Source organism: Phycodurus eques, chromosome 4 (assembly GCF_024500275.1).
Source record: "Phycodurus eques isolate BA_2022a chromosome 4, UOR_Pequ_1.1, whole genome shotgun sequence".
In the NCBI taxonomy this organism is placed as follows: Eukaryota; Metazoa; Chordata; class Actinopteri; order Syngnathiformes; family Syngnathidae; genus Phycodurus; species Phycodurus eques.
The window spans coordinates 17,773,721-17,801,231 of NC_084528.1; the positions used below are offsets into that span (position 1 = coordinate 17,773,721).

Genomic DNA, 27,511 nt, shown 5'->3' on the forward strand with positions numbered 1-27,511 from the left:
TGCTGTCACAAACCTGAGGTATGACTGACGTCAATACGAGTCCTTACGTATGACGTGACGTCACCACGTCGGCGTGCTTGGGCCGGTGTCCAAGGCAACGGCGTGCGCGTGCTCGAAGCCCGTGACGAGGAGAGAGAGACAGAGAGAGAGAGAGAGAGAGAGAGAGAGAGCGAGAGAGAGAGAGAGATTTTTGCCACGTTACGTACCCCTCCGCCAAATTACGTACCTCTCCGCCACGTTAGGTCCCCCTCCGCCCTCTCCCTCCCACTCCCCTCCCTCCCTGCCCGACTCCCAGTGTGGGCGGAAGCGAGCGAGGCGAAACACGACACCCAGAGGACGGAGCGAGGCGAGAGGGTAGAGTAGAAGAAGAAGAAGAAGGGAGACGAAGGGAGGGGGCGGGACGGAGGAGGAAGAAGAAGAGTGCCGGTAGTAGCGTGAGCGCCAGAAAAGCGGGCGGGCAAAAAAATAAATAAAAAGTCCAACAAGAGCGACGTCCAAGCGCGGAGAAGTCACGTTAAAGCTCGGAGACTTGTAGAACGGCGACGAAGATGCGGCCGAGTCGGAGTAAGCACTCGCCGGAGAGTTCGCTAAACAAGTTCCTGGAAGAGTGAAAGCGCTTTCTGATCGCCTCTACCGCCCTTTTTTTTTTGTCCCCTGTTGTTGTCTTTGAGAACAACTTTGAGAACCACCATTAATACCGGATCCTAGCAGCTTAGCTCACCCGGGAGCGAGCCCCCTCGGTCGGACTCGGAGAGAGGCAAAGTTCCCCCACCCCAACGAAGAGGGGCGAGAAGGAGGCCGAGAGAGTCCCACTCCAGTCGGCGGAGTTTCGCCAACTTTTACGGACAAAATGAAGACCCCCGGAGACAACGGTAAATACACTTTGTCCACTTAGATCGTTTGTTCATTTAGGTAGACATCCCCTTCATGTTATATTGTGACCCATTCAAGTCTAGAATAATTTTTTTTCATGTAAATAAATAAATTCCAAGATAAACCCTATACCGCTAATCTTATTTCTGCTATGTTTCTCCCCCACCCCCATATTTGTAATATTATTTTAAATTTCGATGAATATGCTGACACAAACCTGTTGATTTCATCCATGCAACAGCCTGCTTCTTGCCTGCAACAACTAATACACATTCAGTGTTTATTATTTTCGTATTTTGACAAGGAAGTGGTCAATGTGGTTGTCTGCTGCTCGTGATAGGATTTGTACAGGTATACAGTATAGGCCGACATTAGCCTAGTGAGAGCAGTGGAGCGTGGCAGTAGTCAGCTGAGGTTTACTGTATACGTTAGCTGTGTGTGTGTCTAATTCCTGACATGCTTGCATAAGTTTCTTCTTGCCAGAGCAAATCCTAACCCCTTCAGAAAGCAAAAGAGGAACTGCGAGCATTTGTGCCCAGCAGTGCAAGCTTTTAATGTAAGTTCTACTAATAAACTTCCCCCCCCCCCTCAAAAAAAAATGGACTCTGCTTCTTTTAAAGGCATTACTGGTGGTGGAATAGTACAGATTACATGCATTTTCTATACGGAAACACATACATATTTAGCACATTTTCTCTCTGGAGTAGTGGGAGCACTTTCTGCTCCCTTCCCCCCCCTCCACCATGTCCCCTCCTGTCTCCCTGCACCCATGGTTCGCCCCCCCCCCCGCCCCGGCCCTACACATTCCTACACACACACGCGCACACACGCACGCACACGCGCGCACACACACACACACACACAGCAGCAAGACGAGTCAACCAAGACATCCCATCGTGAACTTGTAGACCTTTTATTACAAGGAACTCAATGTTAGTGTGGCCTTCTGGGAAGCTACTAAATATTCATTGTGTTTATGGGTCTGACGTATGTAAGATACGCGTGTGTGTCATCCGTTCTGTGAATGTCAAAAGTGTCTTTTTCCTTTTTCGTTTCTCTGTGTTATTATGGCTGGAAAGTGCTTTCATTTGAAGTCGCATGTAAGTGTTAACAAAAGAGACTATTTCCTCAACTCAGTGGAATACACCTAAAGTCATACAATTTGGAATTTGAGTAACATTTTCAGGAAAAATATCGCTCTAAAGTTGCTAAAATCATAGTTTGAAATAGGGCTGGGCGATTATGGAAAAAGTAATGATCAGGATTATTTGGATTGATATTGAAATCACAATTAATAAACATGATTATTCATTGATTATAACATTTTGTATTTAACTACCAAAACTCAACGTTAAGTGTAACTTCATATAAAAACCAGAATATAAATTAGTAACAAGTAATAATATATTCAAAAATAGAAATAAAAAAAAAACAATAAATACAAATAAATACAGCCTTGGCTAAAAACATTGGCACGTCTGGGGTTACTGTATTGACTATTATATATACTTGTTAAGAAAAATCCTCAATATTCTGTCATTTAACATATAGAAATAATGTTGTTAATCCTAATTGACCTAAAATAGGAAAGTCTTACTCTGATTTCATGTCAGACAGTCAAGGGAAAATAAAGCAGTTGTGTCTGTATGCAAAGCCATGACTGTATCTGCTGTTCATTCTGTATGCGGCTCGGCCTCTTGGGGGCAGTGTGGTGCGATGCATGTATGGAACTGCATATTACAGTACGATAAAATCGAGTAGAAGAAATTCGCAATAAAATTTTATTAAACTTGTTTTTATATGCCTATGAGCATTGTTACATTATCTGTCTCGATGTGTTACTATGGCGTTTGTGTGTAAATATTCGTTATTTGAAGGTAAATCCCTCCCGTGATCGAATGCTGTTAGCAGCCCGTCAATAGGGTTTTTCATTGACTGATAGTATATGAATTGCGATTTCTAAAACAATGTGTGTCTTTTATTTAAATATTCAATGTGAGTAATTCTTTTTGTTGTGCGTTCAGTTTGACAGTAAACTCCAACTGGGTTGTCAATAAACACCTCAACGCACGCTCCGGAAAGGCAGAAGAACATGCGATATCGCTTGCTCCAAGCAACACAGGATGCGTTCAGGGTGCATTTACAACGCAGGAACTTGCACAGACAACACGCGCCGATGCACGTTAATCATTTGTCTTCGATTATAAAGTTTTTATGATCATTAGAAGCCAAAATCGAAATCACAATTAAATTTAGATTCATCGCCCAGCCTTAGTTTGAACCACCACCACCAAGTCACACAACCCTCAAAGAATTAACTCTGGATGTTTTACGTTTTCTTTAGCTTTTTTTGGTGACACCTAATCCAAAAGAAGCACAAAGGCTGTTCAGAAAAAAAGAAAGTAAAAAGACGTATAATTCCCAATTTCATTTTTCGCTCTGTAACGCCGCTCAAACCTTCAGTCCGAGTAGGGTTGGGAATCTCTGGCATGAGGCCAATTTGATACATATCTAGATGCACAGGTAGGGATTCGATCCGAAAACGATATCTTTACGTGCGGAATGATTCGATTCAGTATGGGGGTGATACGATTCTCGATTTGGTGCAGAAAAAGTGTGGTAATTAACATTTGCAAATGTAGATGCTAATCATAGAAAAGACCCTTGACTTGACTTAACCCAAGTTAATGGGCGCTGGAGCCTATCCCAGCTGACTTCGGGCGAAAGGCGGACTACACCCTGTACTGGTCGCCAGTCAGTCGCAGGGCACATATAGACATGGACAACCATTCGCACCCACATTCACACCGTCACTGAGTGGGAACTGAACCCACGCTGCCTGCACCTAAGTCAGGCGAGTGTACCACTACACCATCAGTGACTCGCTTTTTTATTTGTTTTAATATTTCATTTATTTGTGCGTATTATTTTTTTGCTGCTTGCTGAGTGCTTACTTTTTTTAACTTTTAAGTCGTGATGACTAGCTTAGTTCAACTGGCGATTGTTGTGCCAGCTTCGGGGCATACCTGGCTGTATGTTTCTTTTTAGGGTCGCACAATACCAACACTGCAATGTTTTAATTGGGCCGCAAGGACTCGAGAAGAGGCATTAGTTTGCTGAGTTATAGCCCATGGGAATTGCCAAGATGTACCTACCTTTGCCATATAGTCTACATGTTTACAATCTGCGGCGCACATTTTACCGCTGGCCCCGGTGTCGTCGGCGGACTTGAGATAAGGTACGTAACGTGACGTTGCATTCAATGTTTACAACTCCTGGGGAAATGCTACTCTGCTTTTGCAGTGACCACAAAAGTAGCTTAACTACTGAAAAGCTATTTGATGTTGAAATGGTGACGCTTCTGAGAAATGTAGTTAAACTAGTAGAGCCGCTAGTATCCACCACTGGTGTGTTTGGTTGTAAACATAACTTACCTGCGGAGCACAGTCCGAGACCTCTGGCGCTTGTTTTACAAGATGAAAACCTGTAAAGCCTCAGGCAACCGATTCCTAGCCTCGTGATATCCGGTCCACAGCCCTACAATGGATGTATCTCAGGATTCGTGGCGGATTTTGTATTGATAACCAATACAGTCATATCTCTCGCCTTTACGAACGGCAATCCGGTGCGGTTTATCGCTCCCAACCGTAAGTCCGATCCATTTGTGCTTTCAGTTTTTACTTAACTTAGCTTTTTCTTTGGCTTATTTTATGATGGTTATTTCAAACAAAGCAACAGCCCCAACAAGAGGCACTGATAAAGAATAAGGCCAGAAATTTTAAATTTATGCTCAAAATTTCAGGTCCAAATCTCTTTTCATTGATTATGTCATGCAACATACCACAATATCTTACGAACTTCACAAGGCTTCAGTTTGGGTGACAATCAGAGGATTACTGTAACTCGCATCTGTATTGCTTTTTCTTTGTCTTTTATAAGACACTTATTACAAATGAATCATCAGCCTCAAGGAGATGTCTTAAGGGCCGCCGCACAAGTAACGTGACCGAATGCGACTGAATTGAAGAGTCGTGAATCAACTACAGTCAACTGCTCCCCACTGAACACCGACCAACACACTGCAACAGGAAAATTGCGACTCCTGGTGTTATTGTTGGGGAAACAAAGTTTTGAGGCTCCACATAATTGTACTGTATTATTATTTATTGAACCACAAACAATAAATGGATTGCAATGGCTGCTCTAGCTATACTTCAATACTACCAATAGCGGAAACAGCCGAGCAATAAAGGAGAGAGTGTGGGCATTTGAAAGGCTCTTGGCAATTATAGTCCCATTCATTGACTGCACTTATGCATTTTGGCGACTGAGACTCTCCACACCTTTACGCGTTTTAGCCAATAGGGATGTAACAATATTCATGATACCGTGATATCGCGAAGTTAAAAGTGCCTCGATATTGTTGCAGTGTTGTGTCGGTATAAAATAATGAGCTGTTGTGTTTAAAATTTAGTTTTGGGCCGGCGATACGCAGCCACACCGCTTAGCCAGGCTGCTACAGCCAGACTACAGTGCTCCACTTCCTCTTTAAGAGTATAAATGCACCCGATTGGAGGTGTAACTCATGTGACCATGTGGGGTACGTCGTCACAAAAAATACACTGATTGGCTGACCTGGTTAGCACATCTGCCTAACAGTTCTGGGGACCGGGGTTCAAATCCTGGCCCCGCCTGCGTGTTCTCCCTGTGCCTGGGTGGGTTTTGTCCAGGCACTCCGGTTTCCTCCCACATCCCAAAAACATGCGTGGTAGGTTGCTTGAAGACTCTAAATTGCCCGTAGGTGTGAATGTGAGTGTGAATGCTTGTTTGTCTCTATGTGCCCTGCGATTGGCTGGCGACCGGTTCAGGGTGTTCCCCGCCTCCCGCGAGCAGCCCGCGACCCTAGTGAGGATAAGCGTTCAAGAAAATGGATGGATGGATGGCCTGACCAGCCCACATGACCAAAAGGCTGCGTTGGGAGGGATGCAGAAACAACTCGGTGCCCCAAGTCACTCCCAAGGCTACTGCGTAGCCGCTATTCCGTTCTGAGAGTCACGTCGCGATTTATTGGGTGAGAGGTGCCTCTCCTGGCTGGTTGCGGCCGCCACCAGGAAGCCTCACTAGCCGGCCCTCCGCAGGCCGCCACCATCGGGCCCCCTCAAATTATTTAAGCATATCGTAATAGCAGCACTCTTTAGTGGTATACTAGTGAGTGTTCATCTCAAGTTGAAAGTCGTGGGTGAAAGAACATCACACGGCGAGAGAATAACAAATCCGACTCCCCATTACAACATATCCCTCCTCCAATACATTACCCTAGTCCCAAAAATGGAATAATGAAATAGGTCCACTCCATGCAAATACAGATATCCATGCAAAAATAAATCTGACATACTTCCCTCTCTTCAAATGAACTGTTCACATTTCAAATGAAAACATATTACAGAGGCTGCTCAGAAAAATAAATCATCCTACAATATCACTAAGCGGAGGAAAAGAAACTAAGGATTCTTATGCCTTTAAGAGTGCTACTGTGTCTATGACTTTACTTGAATTTTTGGACTCGAGCAAATAAATCACGGTTAGTGGGCTGTATCCAATTTCTAATGTTCTTAAAAAAACAAAACAAATGACAATAAAGTAAATACTGTTAAATTATTGAACAGGCAATTTCTCAATGGACGGTTTTGTTATTATGAGCATCTTATTGCTGCAGCAATAGTACCGTTTTGGAGGAAAGTTTTCAGACCCCCTTAAATTTTTCACTCTTTGCTATGTCGCAACCATTTGTTAAAATAATTTAACTTAATTGTTTTCCTCATTAATGTACACACGGCGCCCCATATTGACAGAAAAAAACGTAATTGTTGAAATCTTTGGTGATTTATTAAAAAAGAAAAATTGAAATATCACACAGCCAAAAGTATTCAGACCCTTTGCTGTGACACTCAAATATTTAACACGGGTGCTGTCCATTTCTTTTGATCATCCTTAAAATGGTTCTACACCTTCATTGGAGTCCAGCTGTGTTTGATTATACTGATTGGACTTGATTAGGAAAGCCACACCCCTGTCTATATAAGACCTTACAGCTCACAGTGCAAGTCAGAGCAAATGAGAATCATGAGGTCAAAAGAACTGCCTGAAGAGCTCAGAGACAGAATTGTGGCAAGGCACAGATCTGACCAAGGTTACAAAAAAAATTCTGCTGCACTTACGGTTGCTAAGAGCACTGTGGCCTCCATAATCCTGAAATGGAAGACGTTTGGGACGATCAGAACTCTTCCTAGAGCTGGCCGTCCGGCCAAACTGAGCAATCGGGGGAGAAGAGCCTTGGTGAGAGAGGTAAATGAAGAACCCAAAGATCACTGTGGCTGAGCTCCAGAGGTGCAGTCGGGAGATGGGAGAAAGTTCTCGAAAGTCAACCATCACTGCAGCCCTCCACCAGTCGGGGCTTTATGGCAGAGTGGCCCGACGGAATCCTCTCCTCAGTGCAAGACACATGAAAGCCCGCATGGAGTTTGCTAAAAAACACCTGAAGGACTCCAAGATGGTGAGAAATAAGATTATCTGGACTGATGAGACCAAGATAGAAATTGTTGGCCTTAATTCTAAGTGGCATGTGTGGAGAAAACCAGGCAATGCTCATCACCTGTCCAACACAGTCCCAACAGTGAAGCATAGTGGTGGCAGCATCTCCAGAGTGCTCAGAACCTCAGAGTGGGCCGAAGGTTCACCTTAAAAAAAGACAATGACCCTAGGCACATAGCTAAAATACCGAAGCGGTGGCTTCAGAACAACTCCGTGACTGTTTTTGAATGGCCCAGCCAGAGCCCTGACTTAAACCCAATTGAGCATCTCTGGGAAGACCTGAAAATGGCTGCCCGACAACGTTCACCATCTAAGATGACAGAAGTGGAGAGGATCTGCAAGGAGGAATGGCAGATGATCCCCAAATCGAGGTGTGAAAAACTTGTTGCATCATTCCCAAAAAGTCTCATGACTGTATTAGTAGCTCAAAAGGGTGCTTCTACTAAATACTGAGCAAAGGGTCTGAATAGTTATGGCTATGTGATATTTCAGTTTTTCTTTTTTAATAAATCTGGAAAAATTTCAACAATTTGTTATTTCTGTCAATATGGGGTGCTGTGTGTACGTTAATGTGGAAAAATTGAACTTAAATGATTTTAGCAAATGGCTGCAATATAAAAATAGAGTGAAACATTTAAGGGGGTCTGAAAACTTTCCGTACCCACTGTACATATACTGTATTGTTACTGCTTGTTGGGGGGGCGGCTGGATCTGTCGTCATACCTGGAATCGTAATTTTTGTCCTGAGAGACGGTGATGACACCGTGACATTTTTGATTGGTCGTCAAAGCTGCGATGTTGCGAAGCTGTTCACCTGTGATTCATCACAATTCGTAGGATAACTAGTTGCTGATGGTAAGCCACTTATAAGAACTAGCTGCTGATCCCTACACACTGCGCGACAGTTCAGTTGCATTTGGTCGTATCGCTCTGTGTGCGGTGGCCTGAGGGAAGAAAAATGCGAGTAGATGTCAGATAATTCTGAATTTGATTGCATTTTTTGAGACTCTGTCTGGTATTGAATATGTTCTGGAACTCACAACTGTTGACTTTGGGTGAGCACCAAAGAATTAATTTATCTTTTTGGTTGTATTTGTTTTGCGACACTTAATCCAATTATTTATTCCAAACCAAGCACCAGCTTCGAGGGGTGTTAAGAGAAAAAGAATGTGAGAAGTTGTAAAGAAAGTTATGCAAAGTGAGTAGATTTACAGTACATTCAGAACGATGTTTTTTTTTTTTTTTTGTTTTTTTGTTTTGCGCTTTACAGTAATTAGCCTCTTTTGACACTCGTGTGACAGGAATGTTAAAAAGCGACTTCAACATTTCCTGTACAGTTAATCCGTCCATTTTCCGTACTGCAATAATAAATATTTTACGATTGCAACAGTTTAACCCTAGATTAGAACACATTATTCTATGTAGTTCCAGCAAATCCTTTCCACTGTCGTATCTAATCTTAATGTCATCACGTCAGGTGTTACGTATCTTTAGGTCACTTAATTGATTAATCCCATGTGGGTGCATCTCGAAGGCATTGCCTAACAAGAAATCTGACCTTTTGTAGCGCCGTTCATTGAACAATTTAATCTGGCTCTGCCCTGAGCTGACTGATCTCTTGCTGTTCCCCACATTTTTAACCCTTAACCACTGCCTTCTCTCCAATGAGCGTGCTCGTTGAAATATATTGTCGTTTGTTGCGTGAACTGTTGCTTTGTTTCGGAGCCACCATTGGCTGGATACTTACTGTAATAACGATAAACTAAAATGATGGCTTTTGCTGCCATTTCCGTAGTCTTGTGATGCAATTTGAGAGGTTAAGTAATCCACAGGTTGCGTCAATCTGGATTTACTCTGATGGTCCAACTGCCCAATTCTGATTTGATGCCTCCACAGTGGTCCCTTGAGATCCGAGTTACTCAATTTATGAGTTTTCCGAGAAGCGAGCGCAACCCACGCTCGCAATTTTGAAAACGTACTGCAATTCACCTCCAAGTCGGGGGTGTCGCTACGGCTGGTATTGGCTAGGACACCACAGGGTGGAGTTTCCTCTGCATTTTTTGGGCCATTTCGGGGAGCCGTTTTTACTTTCTTTTTACTTTCAGTAACACGGAACAAAGCAACAACAATGGCGACCGTGGAACAGTGTCTGCTAGAACAAATGGACCTAGATGACCAGATGATATGTTTAATTATGCTGCAAAATTGATCGAGAAGGCGGCGGTGTAGATGTTATGTAGAACCAAGGGGCACGCTAAGTACATCATCACAGCATGTGACTAAAATGGACCAATCACGAGAGATGATCGTCCGTGGCGTTTGACGTGCAGCAGCTATTTTTTTCGTGCGCGCGGCAAGCTACGCAGAGGTTCCGTGCGGGGCAATTCGTCGGTCACGTGATGCAATGCGGGCATTGTCGGCCGCGCGACCCTCCCTTCATCCATCCATCCATCCATCCATCCATCTATTTTCTGAGCCGCTTCTCCTCACTAGGGTCACGGGCGTGCTGGAGCCTATCCCAGCTATCCTCGGGCAGGAGGCGGGGTACACCCTGAACTGGTTGCCAGCCAATCGGAGGGCACATACAAACAAACAACCATTCACACTCACAGTCACACCTACGGGCAATTTAGAGTTGTCAGTTAACCTACCATGCATGTTTTTGGGATGTGGGAGGAAACCGGAGCGCCCGGAGAAAACCCACGCAAGCACGGGGAGAACATGCAAACTCCACACTGGGGATTGAAACCCGGTGGCCACGCGACCGCGGGAGTATAAAGAGGCCTTAAGTGAACTACAGTGCCCAAAGGACTGTTCGACCTTCCTTCTGTATCCGTTCTGTATCGATTTATTTATCCAAAATAAATACATTTAAAGTCAACGTTGAAAACTCATGTATGAAATTAACAAAGACGAAAACGGTCTACCCAAACAAGGTATTTATGCTGCATTTGCATGCCTATAAATATTAGATTTGTATGGGTTTTTTTTCGTGTTTGCACTGCCATGATGCAAGTGTCTTAGTTGTGACATTGAGAGCAAAAAAAAAATAAAAAATGGAATTGTGTCATTTGAACTATGCAGCGTTAATCCAATTTTAGGCCTGCCGCACACCGAGCAATGTGGTCAAACCAGACTGAACTGTCGTGCAGCCTGGTAGTTCGGCAACTAGCTTTCATGAGTAGTAGTAGTTTAGCTGTGATTCAAAATTTTTATTTGAAAATGTCAGTGAAATAGGGTGATTAATTGTTGCCAATAGTCATTAAAACTAGCCACACTCTCTCCTTTGTCCCCAATTTCCTGTTTTTGAGCAATCCACTTCTTTCTTGACAATATTGCCATGTTTTTGTGATTCCATAAAAAAATAATACAGGACAGTAGAGCCTCAAAATTTGATACAGGGTAGCAGTTTTTCCTGTTCTGATGTGCCGGTAGTTGTGCGGTGCTCAATCGCCAACTGTAATTTTGGTCCACTTCAGTTTCTGTCACACAGCTTGTATGTGGCGGGACTAAAAACTAGAACAGTTTATTTGAGATCGACATTCATCCCCTATGGCTTACAAGTGCCCCAATTTACGAGTCGCTTGGTCCCCCCCCCCCCCCCCTTTTTTTGTTGTTGTTGTGAGACAAAATTTGAGGAACGAGCAAGCTTAGGATACACCACGGCTTGAGTGAAATGAAAAAATTCAAGCAAATAAAATACTCTAATGCCCTCGCTTGGAGCTGCTTTCGACCACAACTCATGCCCAGACGGTCACACTGAACTATATCTGGCCAACTTGACTCCAGTCCCTGACGTCGCACAAGAAGGCTACCGCTGTACTTAGTTTTTCATTTGAATTAAGTTTATGATTTTTCATCGAATTATTTACTGCAGTTATGACTTTACTATTACTTTAGTGCAGGTTGGTGATAGACTACGGCAAATTTTGTTTACTTCGCCGCAGTAGAAACAGAACTTTACTATGGCCCTGGCAAGACTTTATAAAAACTGAAATGGCCTCTGGTAGGAAAGAGGTTCCCCACCCTTGCGTATAGGCGCATATGAACTGTAATTAAAACTAGCCTACTGTATTGGTCAGGCTTTATCCTGGGTACACACTCCATCTCCATTTTCCTCCTCCTTCATTCAGCTCTCCTTCTGATGGGATCAGGACTGGTGTGCGTCTTTGTGTGATAGAATTGCGTAGTAGTGGGACCCCTGGGTCTGGAGTGGCCATTGTGTGCATGTATGTCTGTGTGTGTGTGTGCGTGTGTGGGGAGTGTGGGACAATAGGGGAGTGGGGGCCAGGCCCACGAGAGTGATTGTCCGTGGACTCGTGGAGGCCAGGGACCTCTTATTGTCCTCATAATGGTGCCAAGTGGCGCTTAGTGTGCCGCCTGCGTGGTAAAGAGTGGGCAGCCCCGACTAATTCCCATCATTCAATAGTTAACCATCACCTTTCTGTCTTTGTTGCGGCACATAACACAAGCCCCACTCAAGGTGTACCATTAAGGGAAGGCTTGTTGACCGCCGTGATGATGTGTACAATCTCACTCACATTGCTGACCGCAGCAAAAAAAAAAATTAAAAATAAATAAATAAATAACACTACACTACCGCCCATTATCCTGATACAGTTTTATAGCCTGATTTACGGGACGGGAGGCCCTGCTGCGATCGGGCTCGGCCAACACGTCTAAAATAGATGGCCCCTTTTAAGAAAACTGCTTATCTTCTGTTTGATCAGCAGCGATGAACACGCAAAAAGCCCAGAGGGGTGACATCTTGTATTTTTATCTCATGCTATAGTAAACAAAAGCATGTGTTTTATGGAACTGCAATACAAACGCCTGCGAGCGCTAGTTGTCATAATGTTTTTTCTTTAAGGTTTTGTTATGGTAGTCAATGACACTAAGCCTATGTACACTAGTGCTTTTCAAAATTATTATATAATCGTCACCGTTCTTGGGTAAAATAAAGATTTTGGGGACCGATCAGCGAGTTAAAAAAAACGATAACCGATCACTGATCCGATCACAATGACTTCTTCATTTACGGTATATACTTAATTGCTCAAACAATTATATTTACAATAAATAATGTATCTTTGTTCATCTATTTTTGCCAGTGAGGCATTGTGACAGACAGAACAAATAAATGGTCTTCTATTAGATGGCAGGAAGTACATACAGTAATTAATGTATCCACTTTATGTGACATTTTTGTTTGTTGGTGTGCCATGAGATTTTTCAATTGTAAAATATGTGCCTTTGCTCCATGAAGGTTGGAAATCGCTGCTCTAGTCAGATCATGTATTCCAATCAGTCAGGTCAAACCGACATTACAACATGACAGAAATAATGGGTGCTAACTTACTGTAATTACATGTCTTTATTGTAATTAAATTACTTCACATACCCTGAAACTTTAGCGCATGATTCGCCACAACACCGGCATGTTCGCTTTCAACCGTTAGTACTAGCATTACCTTGCTAGGCTACATAACGTTTTGTTGCCTGCGAGCTGTATCGTATTGAAAGTAGGCTTTACACAATCAGGATTTTTGGGGCCGATCAGCGAGTTTAAAAAAAAGATAACCGATCATCCATCCGATCACATGATATAGGAATGTGTCTATTTAAATGACCTTTTTAATTTACTGTATATACTTGTGTCCCTAATTGCTCAAATTCAGAGATCTGTGTTGTTCAGAGCTCCATGCGGAAAGTCAGAGGTCGAAAATTCTATTTACAATAAATAATGTATCTTTGTTCCTCTATTGGCGGCATGGTGGCTGACTGGTTAGAGCGTCAGCCTCACAGTTCTGAGGACCCGGGTTCAATCCCTGGCCCCGCCTGTGTGGAGTTTGCATGTTCTCCCCGTGCCTGCGTGGGTTTTCTCCGGGCACTCCGGTTTCCTCCCACATCCCAGAAACATGCATTAATTGGAGACTCCAAATTGCCCGTAGGCATGATTGTGAGTGCGAATGGTTGTTTGTTTCTATGTGCCCTGCGATTGGCTGGCAACCAGTTCAGGGTGCCCGATGACGGCTGGGATAGGCTCCAGCACGCCCGCGACCCTAGTGAGGAGAAGCGGCTCAGAAAATGGATGGATGGATGTTCCTCTATTTATCCGGTCGCATTTAGAGTTCGACAAAATAAAGACCAGTGATTGTAAAAACCGGGATGCGGTGGTATCGGAATACAGGATTTTATTGCAGTAGTCTGACATAGTGTAAGCGTGAAAGAGCAAATTTTGTCTTGTAGTCTGATCCAGGCATTACGTGTTGTCTGTCTCAGACAGACGACTTTTATTATTATTTTAACTTTATTGGCCGTCAGATATTTACAGGTCTACGTCAAAAGACACGCGACAGGGCTAAAAATAAACTAGCTTTTGGATTCAAATATACTATGCACGATGGCGACGCGGAGTAAATTTCTTTTGCGGAGTCATTGATCGGATCGGCGAATTATGACATTAAAGCCGATCAGCCCATCAGCATGAAATGCTAATTATCGGCCGATACCAATAAAGCCGAAAAAATTGGTGTAAAGTCTAATTAAAAGTACGTGAACAAACCTCAAGCAAGCCTTAAGCGAATGTCCTCTCCCGAGCACCGATGACCACCAACGCACGTTTCACCCCCATTTTGTTCTGATAAACACACGGCGCGATCCATTATTGTTGTCGTCGCCATGGTAATGAGTGTATCCGGTCGCGTTTGAGTTGACAAGATGAAGCCCAGTGATCGTAAAAAACGGGATGCGGTGGTATCGGAATACAAGATTTGATTGCAGTAGTCTGACATAGTGCAGTCGTGAAAGAGAACATTTGTCTTGTAGTCTGATCCAGTCATTATGTTGTCTGTCCCACACCGCCGACATGTTTAAAAAAAAAAAAAAAAAACTTTATTGGTGGTCAGATAATTACAGTACTACGTCAAAAGACACGCGACAAGTCTAAAAATAAACTAGCTTTTGGATTATAATATACTGTACACAACGGCGACGCGGAGTAAATGTCTTCTGCGGAGTCATTAATCGGATCGGCGAATTATGACATTAAAGCCGATCAGCATAAGATGCTAATTATCGGCCGATACCGATAAGGCCGAACAGATCGGTGTAAAGTCTACATAATTCATGAGTCAAACTATTGCCATCAAAAAACCTTTAACTGTAAAAAGTAACATTTAAATACAAGTTTCAAAATAATACTAATAAATAATAAACATTTTATTTATAAAGTGCTTTTCTAGACACTCAAATACATATATCCATCCATCCATTTTATGAGCCGCTTATCCTCACAAGGGCCGTGGGATATACATGTACACATACGCACAATGGAGAAGGTTCTGTTCCCCCAGGTTCGGTTCTTGGTCCTGAGTGGTGGGGAAAGTAGCTTTGCATCAGAGGAATGGAGGAGGCGGGAAGGTGAGGTAGGATGGTGCCAGGTTATGGAAGACTTTGTAGGTGAAGAGAAGAACTTTGAATTCAATGCATTTGGGGGACAGGGAGGCAGCGTAGTTTTTGAAGGAAAGGAGCAATATGGTCATAGGACTGGGTGTGAGTGAGGAAGCGTGTGGCAGAGGTGAGAGCAAGGGGAGCCCTACTCCCGATGCTTGTGTTGGTTTTCTCCGGGTACTCAGGCTTTCGCCCCACATTCCAAAAACATGCATGTTGTTCATGGAAGACTCATTTGTCTATAGGTGTGAATGTGAGTGTGAATCGTTTGTCCATATATGCCGTGCGATTGGTTGGCGATCAGTTAGGGTGTACCCCGCCTCTAATCCAAAGTCAGCTGGGATCACCCGTTTCCCTAATGAGGACTAGCGTTATAGAAACTGGATGGTTGGATGGACTTCAACCTGCCATCCCGCATCTGTACCTGACGTGCACAACAGCGAGGTGCCAACAAAGCCAGCCTTTTCCGGTAAATTGCAGCATCAGAGGCTGAACAGTACAGCTGAGATTTATTCGTCTGTACCTTTCAGACAGACCGCACCAAAGCGGGACCTTGCTCTGTCTGAAATGCGTGTTGCCCCATTAACATGATTAGATGCATGGTGACATCAGCATGAAAGCGACAATTGCTTTTAACACAAAGGGGAGTGAGCAGCGAGTCTTGGGTGTTAAACGTCACACTCGTGGGTTCCGGTGACCCATCTCTGTTGTAGCTACTTCAAAAGCAAATTTGTAGGCCGATTTCAGCCCCCATCTCGCATTGGTGGCTTAAGCCCACCGCACTTCGAGCGACACAGCCAAATGCGACTGAACTGTCGCACAGTGTGCGGAGTTCTGAGACTATTTCTTTCAATGAGTGGCCGACTGTCAGCCGCTAGTTTTGCTGCAATTTGAAATTTAAGGCGTAGGTGAACGGTGTCACAATGTTGCAGATGTAACGGCCAATCAAAAATGGCGTGTCGTGTCAGATGAGCTTTCAAAACAAAAATTACTTTTCGGGATATGAAGTGACATCCAGCTGGCTGCTACAAAGCTGTACTAATACAGTACATGGTATATAATTTTTTTGTTTTACAATAATGCTTCTTCATATTTATATGTGATTTCATATGTACCTGTAGCTGAAAAAGTGACGTGTGTAGAGTGTAGTCAATGAATGGAGCCGACAGCCTCTTAAATATCCACACTCTCCTTTATTTCTTGTGTCTTTCCTCTCTTTTTGTATTATTATATTGCTGCAGCGACCAGGGCAATCAGCTTCTTCCTTGACAATCGTGTCATGCTGTTTGTGGTTCAATAAAAAATACAGTGCAGAATATGTGGAGCCTCAAGACGATAAGATAAGAACACTAGGGCCAGAGATAAGAACACTAGGGCTCGCGGGCTCGGTTTTTCTGTGGTAGCACGTTAGTATATGTGCCTGGGTCAATTGCCTTGTGTTCGGATGTGAGTCACCGACTCTATGGCCCAGTTAAGCCGCGTTCGTTTGGGTTGCTTGGTGTGCAGCGGGCCTTAAACACAGGACAGTGAGCTTGGAAAAGATGCCCATTATAAAAAGAGAAGGGGCTTCTCTTTCAATGTAAATCTTTCCAAAATGTGTGTATTAATTTATTTATAAAACACAATAAGCGTGTAGACCAATAAAGAAAAAATAAGTTTTTAACAAAATCTGTTTGTTCTAGTAAATTGACAAATGACTTCTGGGTAGTTGTGAAAATGTCTGTATTTAGGCAGGAATGTGACCAAAGGGAACAATGTGCTCGGCCAGTCGACACTAATGGACCTCCCTGCTATTAGTTGCCCTTGACCATCAGGACCATTGGGGGTGTGTGTGAGGGGAGTGGGGGGCTGGAACCAATGACCAACAATGTGGTGTTACCCTTGACAGAAACCACATTAAACTCTCATCTGGCTAATAAAGTTCTATGGATTATTTTCTCATGGTAGACCAAATGGCTCAAAAATGAAGATCGCCATTTGAAGGTTTGCTGTGTAGCAGAACTGAATATGTCCTCAAGCCATGTCTGTGAACACACCATTGACTACAAACATAGCATGACCCCATATTGACTGTATTAGTTATTGGCTTCTAATCGGCTGCCTGTGCATGAGTGTGCAGGAAGGGGCTGTTGACTGATAACTTTTGGCGAACACATACATGTGAGCAATAGCACACACACACACACACACACACACACACACACAGAGCTGCTTTTTTATTGGAATTCTTGGACCTCCCACATTCCTGCTTAGAAGGTTAATAGTTGCCGGCTGTGTTGCATTACGCATGAGGGGAAACAACAGTCGGTATCTCCGCGAGCCGTTCCAGAACCCACTCACAGTTGACTCGCAGGAGGCATGCGTTTGCACACAGATGTACTCCTGCTGCCTCCAGGAAACATTGGAATACAGTACATCACATTCTCTGAAATGGTGGCTCTACCTCTAATAGATGCTGTGCCCCCCATTAATTAGTTGTCGGGTTAGTCAAAGATAAATCAATCCGTCCATTTTCTCATCTGGGAAAATAAAATGTGTAATAACTGTCACGACCTCATTGTTCATACGAACATTGAAGCGCTCACTACTGAACCCATTTAAAATCTGTTGCCAACCAAAACACCAGCACCTACAGAAGTATGTAAAAAGTCTTTAAGATGACTAGAAATGTTAGTCTTTTGCCAAACTCCTAGCATGTGCAAGTCTTACCGCAATTTCCACCACACTATTAAAGATCTCACAACAGCGATAACAATAATTAAAAGTGTTGGCAATGAATTTCATCATCGATTTGATGGGTTGCGCGATTATTATGTCAGTCACCCACTGTGTCGTGCGGTCAGTCACCATTGCTGTGTTGTGCACGGAGCAGTGGACCCACAGCCTGCTCTCATGGGTGTGACATATTTGCGTCTCTGAACCAACAAATAGGTTGAATTTGGATGATGTTAGCACTCCTGGGGATCCTGATTAACCAATCACAATCAAGTCCTGACGCTGAAGTGTCTGGAGAGTCATGTACGTGAGTGTTTTATAATAAATAATAAATGCAAGTGATTGTTTTATAATAAATAAGTAATAATAACACTAAAATAATCGTTAGTTGCAGCCCTATTAATGAGCTTGCATTATGTGGAGATGGCATCCTATCAGGTGATTAGTGTTGTTGTACACTCTAGTGTAGTTCCTCCACAAGAATGTGTGTGTCCAGTCACTCCGATGACAAAAGTTGAGTCTTACTGCATATTCCCCACACAGTATAAAGGATGATCTTGCGTTTTATGCAGACGGCATCTATTCTGGTAGCCTTCCGGTAGACTCTCGATAGGCTGTCGCCCCACAATGTTGTGTGCATCCAATCCAACCGATGACTAGAAGCGTGAGTCTTACCACAAGTTCCCAGCCTAGTAGTAAAGATAAGTTTATGTCATGTGGAGATGGCATATTTTCTGGAACTTACTGTTCCACTAAACTCCCATGTGGTCGCTCCACAATGTTGTGTCCAGTCGCTTCGATGACTACAATTGTGTGTCTTACCACAAATTCCCTGCATTGCCCATCCATCCATCCATTTTCTGAGCCGCTTCTCCTCACTAGGGTCGCGGGCGTGCTGGAGCCTATCCCAGCTATCCTCGGGCAGGAGGCGGGGTACACCCTGAACTGGTTGCCAGCCAATCGCAGGGCACATACAAACAAACAACCATTTGCACTCACATTCACACCTATGGGCAATTTAGAGATGTCAATTAACCTAGCATGCATGTTTTCATTGTATGCGTTGTATTCAATATAATCATACATTACATGGAGACGATTAGTGTTCCTGTAGATGTGGCTGCTCCACAATGTTGTGTGCGTCCAGTCTTTCTGATAACTAGAAGTGAGTCTTACAATGAGTTCCTAGCACAGTATTGAAGATGATCTTACATTATTGTGAAATGAAATTTTCTACCGATTAGTGTTGTAGTAGACTCGTGGTCGCTCCATAATGTTGTGTACATCCATATTCATGTTTCAGGGGCCCCTTGACTTATTTATTCTCCCCAGTTCACCTTAGTTCTTCCCCTTTCGCTGCATTTCCCTGTAATAGTCCTTTTCCATTTTGTTTAATATTATTCCCAAAATGCATTCGTACAAATATTGCCACCTCCATCTGCAGTAAAGTAAAACAAAAAATGTTGCACACAGGAAGTTATTATTCAAAGTATTATATTTCTGCGGAGCATGCAATAAGGGTGACCTGCAGCTGCCCGTGTGTGTCTGTGCATGCACACGCGCGTTTGTGTGTGTGTGTGTGTGTGTGTGTGTGTGTGTGTAGTGTGAGAGAGAGAGAGAGCGATAGAGAGAGAGACATCAAGCTTGGATCGGTTTCAGTGGGTTTGTGGTCACCTGTGACACACACCCACGCACACACACACACACACACACACACACACTTATAAGTAATACCTTTCACACGCACTCCCTCATGCATGTCACAGCTGCCCAGCCAGAAAAGCATCGCCTCCTTTGTGTACACAGTCCATATACTTTTACAAAAACACGCCGCCGCTGTGTGCTTCTCACCAATTCACTTCCGCGACAATGCTGCCACGTAAACCCCCCGTATTATGTTACACACACACACACACACACACACACACACAGAGCTCAGGTAACTGTATTCCTGTGATCCTTCCAGATAAAAACTTTTATTGTGTATGGAAACAACACAATCGCTTGGCCTGGAGACTTGTTGCTTCTTCACAATCAACTCTGTAAAGATGGCAGCGTCACTTAGCGTTTGTGACACCGTCCTTAATGACATCACAGCCCCCGGGTTCTCATAATACCCCCCAGCTCCCGCCGACAACAGCTAGGGCCGTGGCGGCGCTGTTGTAATGTATATGCCTAATCTTCTTGGATTAGCCCCAATAATGCCCGTCATGCTGAGGGTATCGTTATATTGTAAGGCAGGGGTGTCAAACTAATTTTTGTCACGGGCCCCATCGCAGTTATGACTTCCATCGGAGGGCCGCTACGACTGTGGACCCATATAAATGAAAGATGACCCCATACACTGTAATTACAGTATACACAACACATTGATGAATAGCCAGTTTTGAAATCAGAAGCCTATAAAAATATGTTTTTCAACTATTACATTATTACATTATTATATATTTTCAAAGGGGGATTGGTAACAAAAAATGCTTGTAAATATCTCAATGGTATGACACCAGAACACAATTAGCGATTTTGATTTGCTTTCGCGGGCCACATAAAATGATGTGGCGGGCCTGATCTGGCCCCTGGCCCCCCAGTTTGACACCTGTGCTGTAAGGGCTCAGCAAGCAGTGACGCTGATCACATGGATTCTGGGTGGCAACTGAGCAGTGGAACAGGCTGTTATCCTTGAAAACATAAAAGTTGATGAAAGAGACCTTGGTTACAGTGAAATAAAATGTAGATGCCTCTAAGGTCGTACAGTTTGGAAACTGACCAAAAAATTCAGGAAAACAGAATAAAAATTTGGACATCTTGTATTTTATTTTTCTTTGGATATGTCAGTTTTAAAATATAGATATATATTTTTTAATATAGTACTGGTGACGAAGTGTGATGATGACCAAAGAACCGGCAAATTCACAAGCAGCAGAGGTGACAAAAAATTTCACAAAAACGTAAAAAAGTCAAAAAGTTTGACGTATAACAGGGTGTTTTGCATTTTCTTTGGCTCTTTGTGTGCGTTTTTAAAAAAAAGTGCAAGTACCAGTACCAATGAAAAGTGGATAAGGTCGTGTACTTACTGACATGGCTTGACACACCATGGACAATTTTCCATTGGCAAAACCGTGACTAATTTCTAGTACCTGGCATGCCAAGCTGGTTCCATATTGTAATCCAGTGTATTTACTAGCAAAACAAACCAATCTACCTATTTAAAATAAATAGTCCCATACCGAATATGGAGAAATCATTACTACGACAATTATTGCACTTTAGTTTAATGTTTGTTTCCCTATACAATCCTCTTTAAAGGAGTGGGGACTTTTTAACTTTGTACATGTCTTTTTATGTCTGTTATAAACAGGGTTGGGACTCTGGTTACTTTAAAGATAGATAGATTTGCTAGTTTCATAACAAAGTTGTTAAAATCGTTGCACATGACTCTGTGTTTGTAATAATGAGTTAAATGAAAATGAGACAAATTAAGCAGGAAATATTTGCAGTTAGCCTCCCCTCCAACACGCACTCACACTCATACACCCTCGTAATTTTGAAACGATCATACGTGACGTCACTTGGGGAAACAACTTTTGGTTTTATTCCCGTGACAAATGTAGCATCATTGATAATGTTGCGTGTAAAAAGAAAACTTGTGGGTGACTTACGGCGGGAGGAGTTTACCGGCTTACCGGACTTTACAAGCGGGGTGCGGGCGAGCTAACTTGCTTTCCAGTAGTCCAGATGAGTTGAAGGCTAACTCTTTTTTTCTTTTCTTTTCCATTTGATTTTTGTCTATTTTTTTTGTCCTGTTCAGTTGTTAGGTCAAGCAAAAAGGAAGATTTGTATCCGTTATATTCTGCAACAGTTTTACTAGGTCACAGTGGACTTTTTAAACTGCCACAGTGGTTTATTTGTATTCTGATGGATATTTATTGAGAATTACAGTCGAACAGAAGAAAGTTTTTAAAGGGGAGGAACAGAAAAAACAAAGGAGAGTGAAAAGGTAACTAAATAACAGGAAAAGAAAACAAAAAGCAAAGCGCTAGCATTAAACAAGATGAGGAAAGTATCCATCCATCCATTTTCTCCTCACTAGGGTCACGGGCGTGCTGGGGCCTATCCCAGCTATCATCGGGCAGGAGGCGGGGTACATCCTGAACTGGTTTCCAGCCAATCACAGGGCACATACAAACAAACAACCACTCGCACTCACATTCACACCTACGGGCAATTTAGAGTCTCCAATTCATGCATGTTTTTGGGATGCGGGAGGAAACCCACGCATGCAAATTCCACACAGGCGGGGCCGGGGATTGAACCCCGATCCTCAGAACTGTGAGGCTGACGCTCTAACCAGTCGGACACCATGCCGCCATGAGGAAAGTAAAGCATTATATAACTAGTACGATGGGATACCCAAGAAATTCACAGTTATTTGTCGCAATGAGTGAGTGGCCCCACACCCAGCGAATAAGTCCCAGGGGTGTGTGTCTGCAGACACATGCAAGCGTTTCGCATGCACAATAACCGTCAGAAGTGTCCTGTAATTGATGTGCTTGCACCGCGGGGGCTGAGGACCCCACCCCACCTATCGAGAGCCGGGGTCGGGCGCAGGAGTCCATCCAAGAGTGGCCCGGTGGACGGGACATTCTTGTGCTGCGTGATGACGTGTTCTTATGCCGTTGTGCAAATCAAACCGTTCATACCTAGCCTTAAACGCCTTATTTGGGGTGCTGGTGTAAATCAAGGACCCCTTACACTTGCCTCAAGTTGTCTGTCCAGCAAACCTGCAAACATCTTAGGGAATTCCCCAACGGCTTAGGGGAGTGATGGCCTTTAATCGCTGCTTGTGGATTTTTATACAGTGGTTAACTTCTGGACACCAATTGGATGGCCAATGAGAATGTTACTAAAATCACTGCCTGTATAAGTAATGAATTTGCTTTGAAATCAGAGGTGGGCAGGCAAAAGGCACTATCATTATTATTACTGGCCTGTGACAATGTATACCAGAGTGGTTCTCAGTCGCCTGTAGAGTAATGCATGCACTGTAGTTAGCGCTTCACTGCATATACAGTGTGTGTGTGTGTGTGTGTGTGTCTGTGTGTCTGTGCGTGCGTGCGTGCGTGCGTGTGACGATGAGACTGACCCACTGTCCCGGGCCTTTAAATGCAAGAAGGTGTTGAGTGGTGCTCCTAACCCCTCTCTAACCCCTCTAGTCCACTCCCTGCAAAAAGTGTTTGAAAAGTTCCCCTGGCTATTTTTATGTGGGAATCTGCCTCTGAGCTGGCCCAGGGAAGAAAGGGGGAAGGGTATGCACGTGTGTGTTTGTGTGTTTGTTTGTGTGTGTGTAGGACAGATATCTAATTTTGGCTGATGGGAAGTCACTAAAAGAACTTTTGCGCTGCTCGCATAGTGGCAACATTTTGTGCGTATGTGTGCAGTTGGCTGTCGGGGTAATGAAATGCTGTCTGGCGCCAAGTTAAACTTTCTCTTGTCACCCCCCTCCTCCATTTCTTCTCCCCACCCCTCACTTTTCCTTGTCTCCCTCCCCATCCTGCCACCCCATGTAAGGAATGCGAGCTCACGTTTGCACTTTACTCAGCCTTTCCTCTTAACCTTCGTGTTCAGACTCGTCCCCTCAGTTTGAACTCTGAGCCAACACCTCACGGCTCAACATGCTGTGTGTTCTAAAAGGCGCAGTTTTCGGCACCAATGCTGTGTCAAAGGTAAAACATGACTTGTTGAAGAAAAGATTAAAAAGAGTGAACATGTGGCTTTTGGAAATCAAAGCCAGCATTTTATGTGTGTGTGTGTGTGTGTGTGTGTGTGTGTGTGTGTGTGTGTGTGAGCTCAATAACATCTGGGCTTTTTTGAAGGTTTAGGTGTGTTAAACTCTATGCCAAAAAATGCTGCCTGTCCGGTCTGGTATTAAAACTGTATTAGACTATAGTATAGTATAGTAGACTTTACACCCATCTGATTGGTCTGATCGGTATCGGCTGATAATTAGCATTTTATGCTGATTGCCTTTAATGCCATAATTCGCCGATCCGATCAATGACGTCATTGATCCACGTGTTGCTGTCCCTGATGTTGCCACACATCTGGTTCTCTGACTGCAAAGCTGCAACGGCCGTGTGAACTTGCACCACATAAGTGAATTCTGTCGGTTTGATTGTTACGTCTCTGCACCAATATGATTTTTATGAATGTCACCAATTAGTAATTAGTCCAATTTAATGTCTTGATTGCAGTATTATGGAAGTGTACCTAAAAAAGCAACTTGACTGCAGTGAGTCTAGCTCCACCCTAATGCTCTACAGTACCCTTAAAGGTTTCGACATTGGAGAGAGAATCATTTTACTCACCATACTCAACTGTATTTTTGGGGTCCATTTCCCCCCTATTACATGAATGTCAAACCAAAACATCTGTCTTTCATCCTTCTTGTTCGAGATGTATGCCATAGATAGAGCCATTTGACCACTTGAGATGTTGTTTTGGAAGTAACTGCACATACACGCATGCACGCCCACTCTCACATCTCTGTAGGGGAGTGAAACCTTTTTAAGTATCGATTGACCTTCCCGTCCCACCATCCTCTGCGGCCTCTCGCTATCACTCCTGTGTCACCAATCCCTGCTAGAATACCCCAGTGGCGGCTCCTCTTCCATTAACCTCCTCCTCCTATTTCCAGCGCTTTGTCTCGTTCCGGCTTCATCTTGTTCTGTCCTTTTTTTTTCTCATCTTGTACAGCGCTGATTTACAAGCTCTCTTGACTCGCAGATACATATAATGTTGATGTCTGTTAACATGGCCGTGCATAGCCCTGTCAGTCACTGGCCCTCTATCACTTGGAGATCCAGCTAAATTGACAGCCGTAACTAGGGATGCACCAATATCACTTTTTGTTACACTAAGTGCGAGCTCAAGTACTTATATTAGATTATTCGCTGATACCAAACACTAATACTCGTTAGTGCTTTTATGTCATGCAATTGTGATTAATTTTTTTTTATTTTGACCATATTTTGATCAGAAACACAAACTTTTCTTGAACATGGGATACATTTCACTCAAATATAACACTTTAGAGTAACAACTTGTCATTACTTACATTTTAACAACCAACTGCATGTTTTTTTAACAGTCTATCCACACACTTCACTCATTGTCCACGCGTGTGCTGTCGTGAGGAAAACCTGGTTGAAATCCCTCACAAATTTGTGTCTGGCCTCGCTAGCTTCTTGGTTTGTGAAGAATCTTTTCCGAGTGATAGTTCATCAAGTGGCTTCTCATATTACTTGTATTCCCCGACGTGGAGAAGACCGAAGTCTGCAAACTGTTTTTTGCATGTCCGTCATGTTTTCTCCGTGATCGTTTTTGTTTACTGCAAAACCAAAATGTGTCCATAGTTTTGGTTTAAACTTTGCGGGACATTCCACCATTTTTAAGTTTTGCTGTGTGCTCTTTGCTTCCTGTGCAGCTGCACTGCGCATTGGCATCTCCCATGGTCTGCTGTGCACTTTGCAGGGGATCACAGGAATTGTAGTTTGCTTCTGAGACCGGCCAACTCAATAGCGGCAGAAGAAAACTACACTGTTTGATACTCCCATGATCCACTTTCGACGACACAGACTGGAAAACATAATCAAACAACGTCTTTATCATTTAAAGTGCTAAAAACACACACACACACATGTCCATATCAAATCTGCTGTGCTTGAATCCAATGTGTTATTTCCTCATGTTGATACCATCAATTGATTAGGTTTTAAAACAATTTTAACTCGATTTATGCCATCCAGTAGCCCGAGTTGCCGAGCACAGATCATTGCAGTTGGATCGTCGGAATATAAATCGATACATCGATGTAGTGAATGAATCGTAACATCTCTACGGGATGCCCTTAACCCACTGGCAGGTAATGGTAGATCTAAAATTGATCTATACCTGTGCCTTTAATGTAGAACTCTGCGAAGGGGGACATTACTGCATTTATACAGTGACACAGCGTCCCGCAACCAGATAATGTGATGATATCAGCCCCAGCATTTAGTGTGATGGCGTAACTGTATATATGGAATTTAATTGCTCAGGTTTTTATTCAGAATCCTGCAAGTCCCAGCAACACAGCATCCCACAATCAGATATTTGGATGACATAAGTGACAGTGTATGGTGTGACTTCTAAAATATTTGTCAGATACTGAAAAAAGGAAAAAGTGAGTGTTGAGTGTTACTCCACAGAATTCCCTTTCACACAGGTGGTGTCCCTCCTCCGTTGCGGTTCTGCTACTTTCTCATTAGGCGGAAAATCACCAGGGCGACTTTGTACCCCCCCCCCCATTCCATGTCCATGGTATATATACAGCACAGAGATGTGGTGAAAAAGGTGAAATAATGCTGGCCTTTACAGGCAGTGTGAAAGGGGATAACGTTTGGATCCTCCCAAACTTCAAAAGTAAAGCCTGAGTCCACTCAGATTGTGGACCTCCAGCTGGTATCCGGTCCGCATGCCACCTTTAGTCTTTTTACCCGTCAGCCATCATCTTCTCAAAAATTCTGTTTTTGTTTTTGTTCTTCTGCTTTCCGGGTTTGTGTTAGAATATATGTTTGTTGGCCTAAGACAAAATGAATAATGCATCAGATCATTGGAAAGGTATTTATAGGGAAGCAGAGCGATTAAAGTTTAATGACCATCAATGTCGAGCATCATGAAGCCAAGCCTTCCTGCGTACACACATGAACACACACAAATGGATGCACACCTGGAAACTGGCTCGTCTTGTAAAACCTCTCTGCGAGTTTGTACATAACAGCCTCAGTTTGTCCATTCCATCGTGGAGTGCTGTTGTGGAATGGGATTAAAGTATGTCTACGCGTGTGCTGATAGTTGTGAAACAAGTGAGTTGCTTAAAGAAACCACACATGGGTATGCTCGTTGTTTTTTTTAATACCAACAGCTTTCTTCCTCAATTCACATAGAAGCAAATAATTAGCAAAATAAAAGCAAAAGCAAATAATGGTGCCACATGGCATCCAGACTGCCAGAAAATTTAAAGTAGATGAAAGAGTAGCAGTAGAAAAGAAATAAAAGAAGCTAGGCTAACTGTTTGCCTATCTGGCTTACAGAATATGCATACTGAGTTTGCAATCGTAAAGACTGAACTATCCTGCATTAGGGGAAACGGCATTCCATTTTCATTCTTTTTTTATATTGATTGTTGATGTAATCATATTGTACTGAACTGCCAGGGCACACAAAAGTCAAATGTTGTGGGGCTAACCCTTTGGATATTTATCTAGCTGAAGTGTCTAACATTTTGAATGAATATGTAATTGTAGGACTTTCCACTTAAGAGGTTACTTTATATCTGACCTAATGTGCCATTAGCAAGTAAAGGGCTTGGGTTGAGTGGTCTTTGACATCGGTTCCAGGAGCATGCCCACACTTCAGGCTTCTTTTATACTCGAGCTGATAGCGACCGCGGTGACGTCACTCCAGCTGTCCCACGCGTAGTTCGCCTTTATACTCGAGCGCAACCGACGCGCGCTGTTTTGAAAGTGTGCTGCAGTTGTCCTCCAAGTCGGGGGTGTCGCTACGGCTGGTATTGGATAGGACACCACAGGGTGGAGTTTCCTCTTCATTTTTTTTTGCCATTTCCGTTAGCCGTTTTTACTTTTCTTTCAGTAACAAGGAACAAAGCAACAACAATGGTGACCGTGACAGAACAAATGGACCTACATGATGACCAGATGATACGTTTAATTATGCTGCAAAATCGATCGAGAAGGCTGCGATGTAGATGGTATGTAGAACCAATGGGCATGCTGGTATGTCATCACAGCATGTGACTAAAACGGACCAACCACAAGAGATG

The 27,511-nt window shown here is 43.4% G+C and overlaps 1 protein-coding gene across 1 annotated transcript in view; it reads left to right on the plus strand.

Annotated features, from left to right (window-relative positions):
- Positions 1–287: 287 nt before the first annotated feature.
- Positions 288–27,511, plus strand: part of erfl3 (Ets2 repressor factor like 3) — a 90,116-nt gene continuing 62,892 nt past the window's right edge. The window contains exon 1 of the mRNA XM_061674335.1: positions 288–872. Coding sequence (XP_061530319.1) covers positions 851–872 — 22 coding nt within the window. The 5' untranslated portion in view covers positions 288–850. The remainder of the gene's footprint in view (positions 873–27,511) is intronic.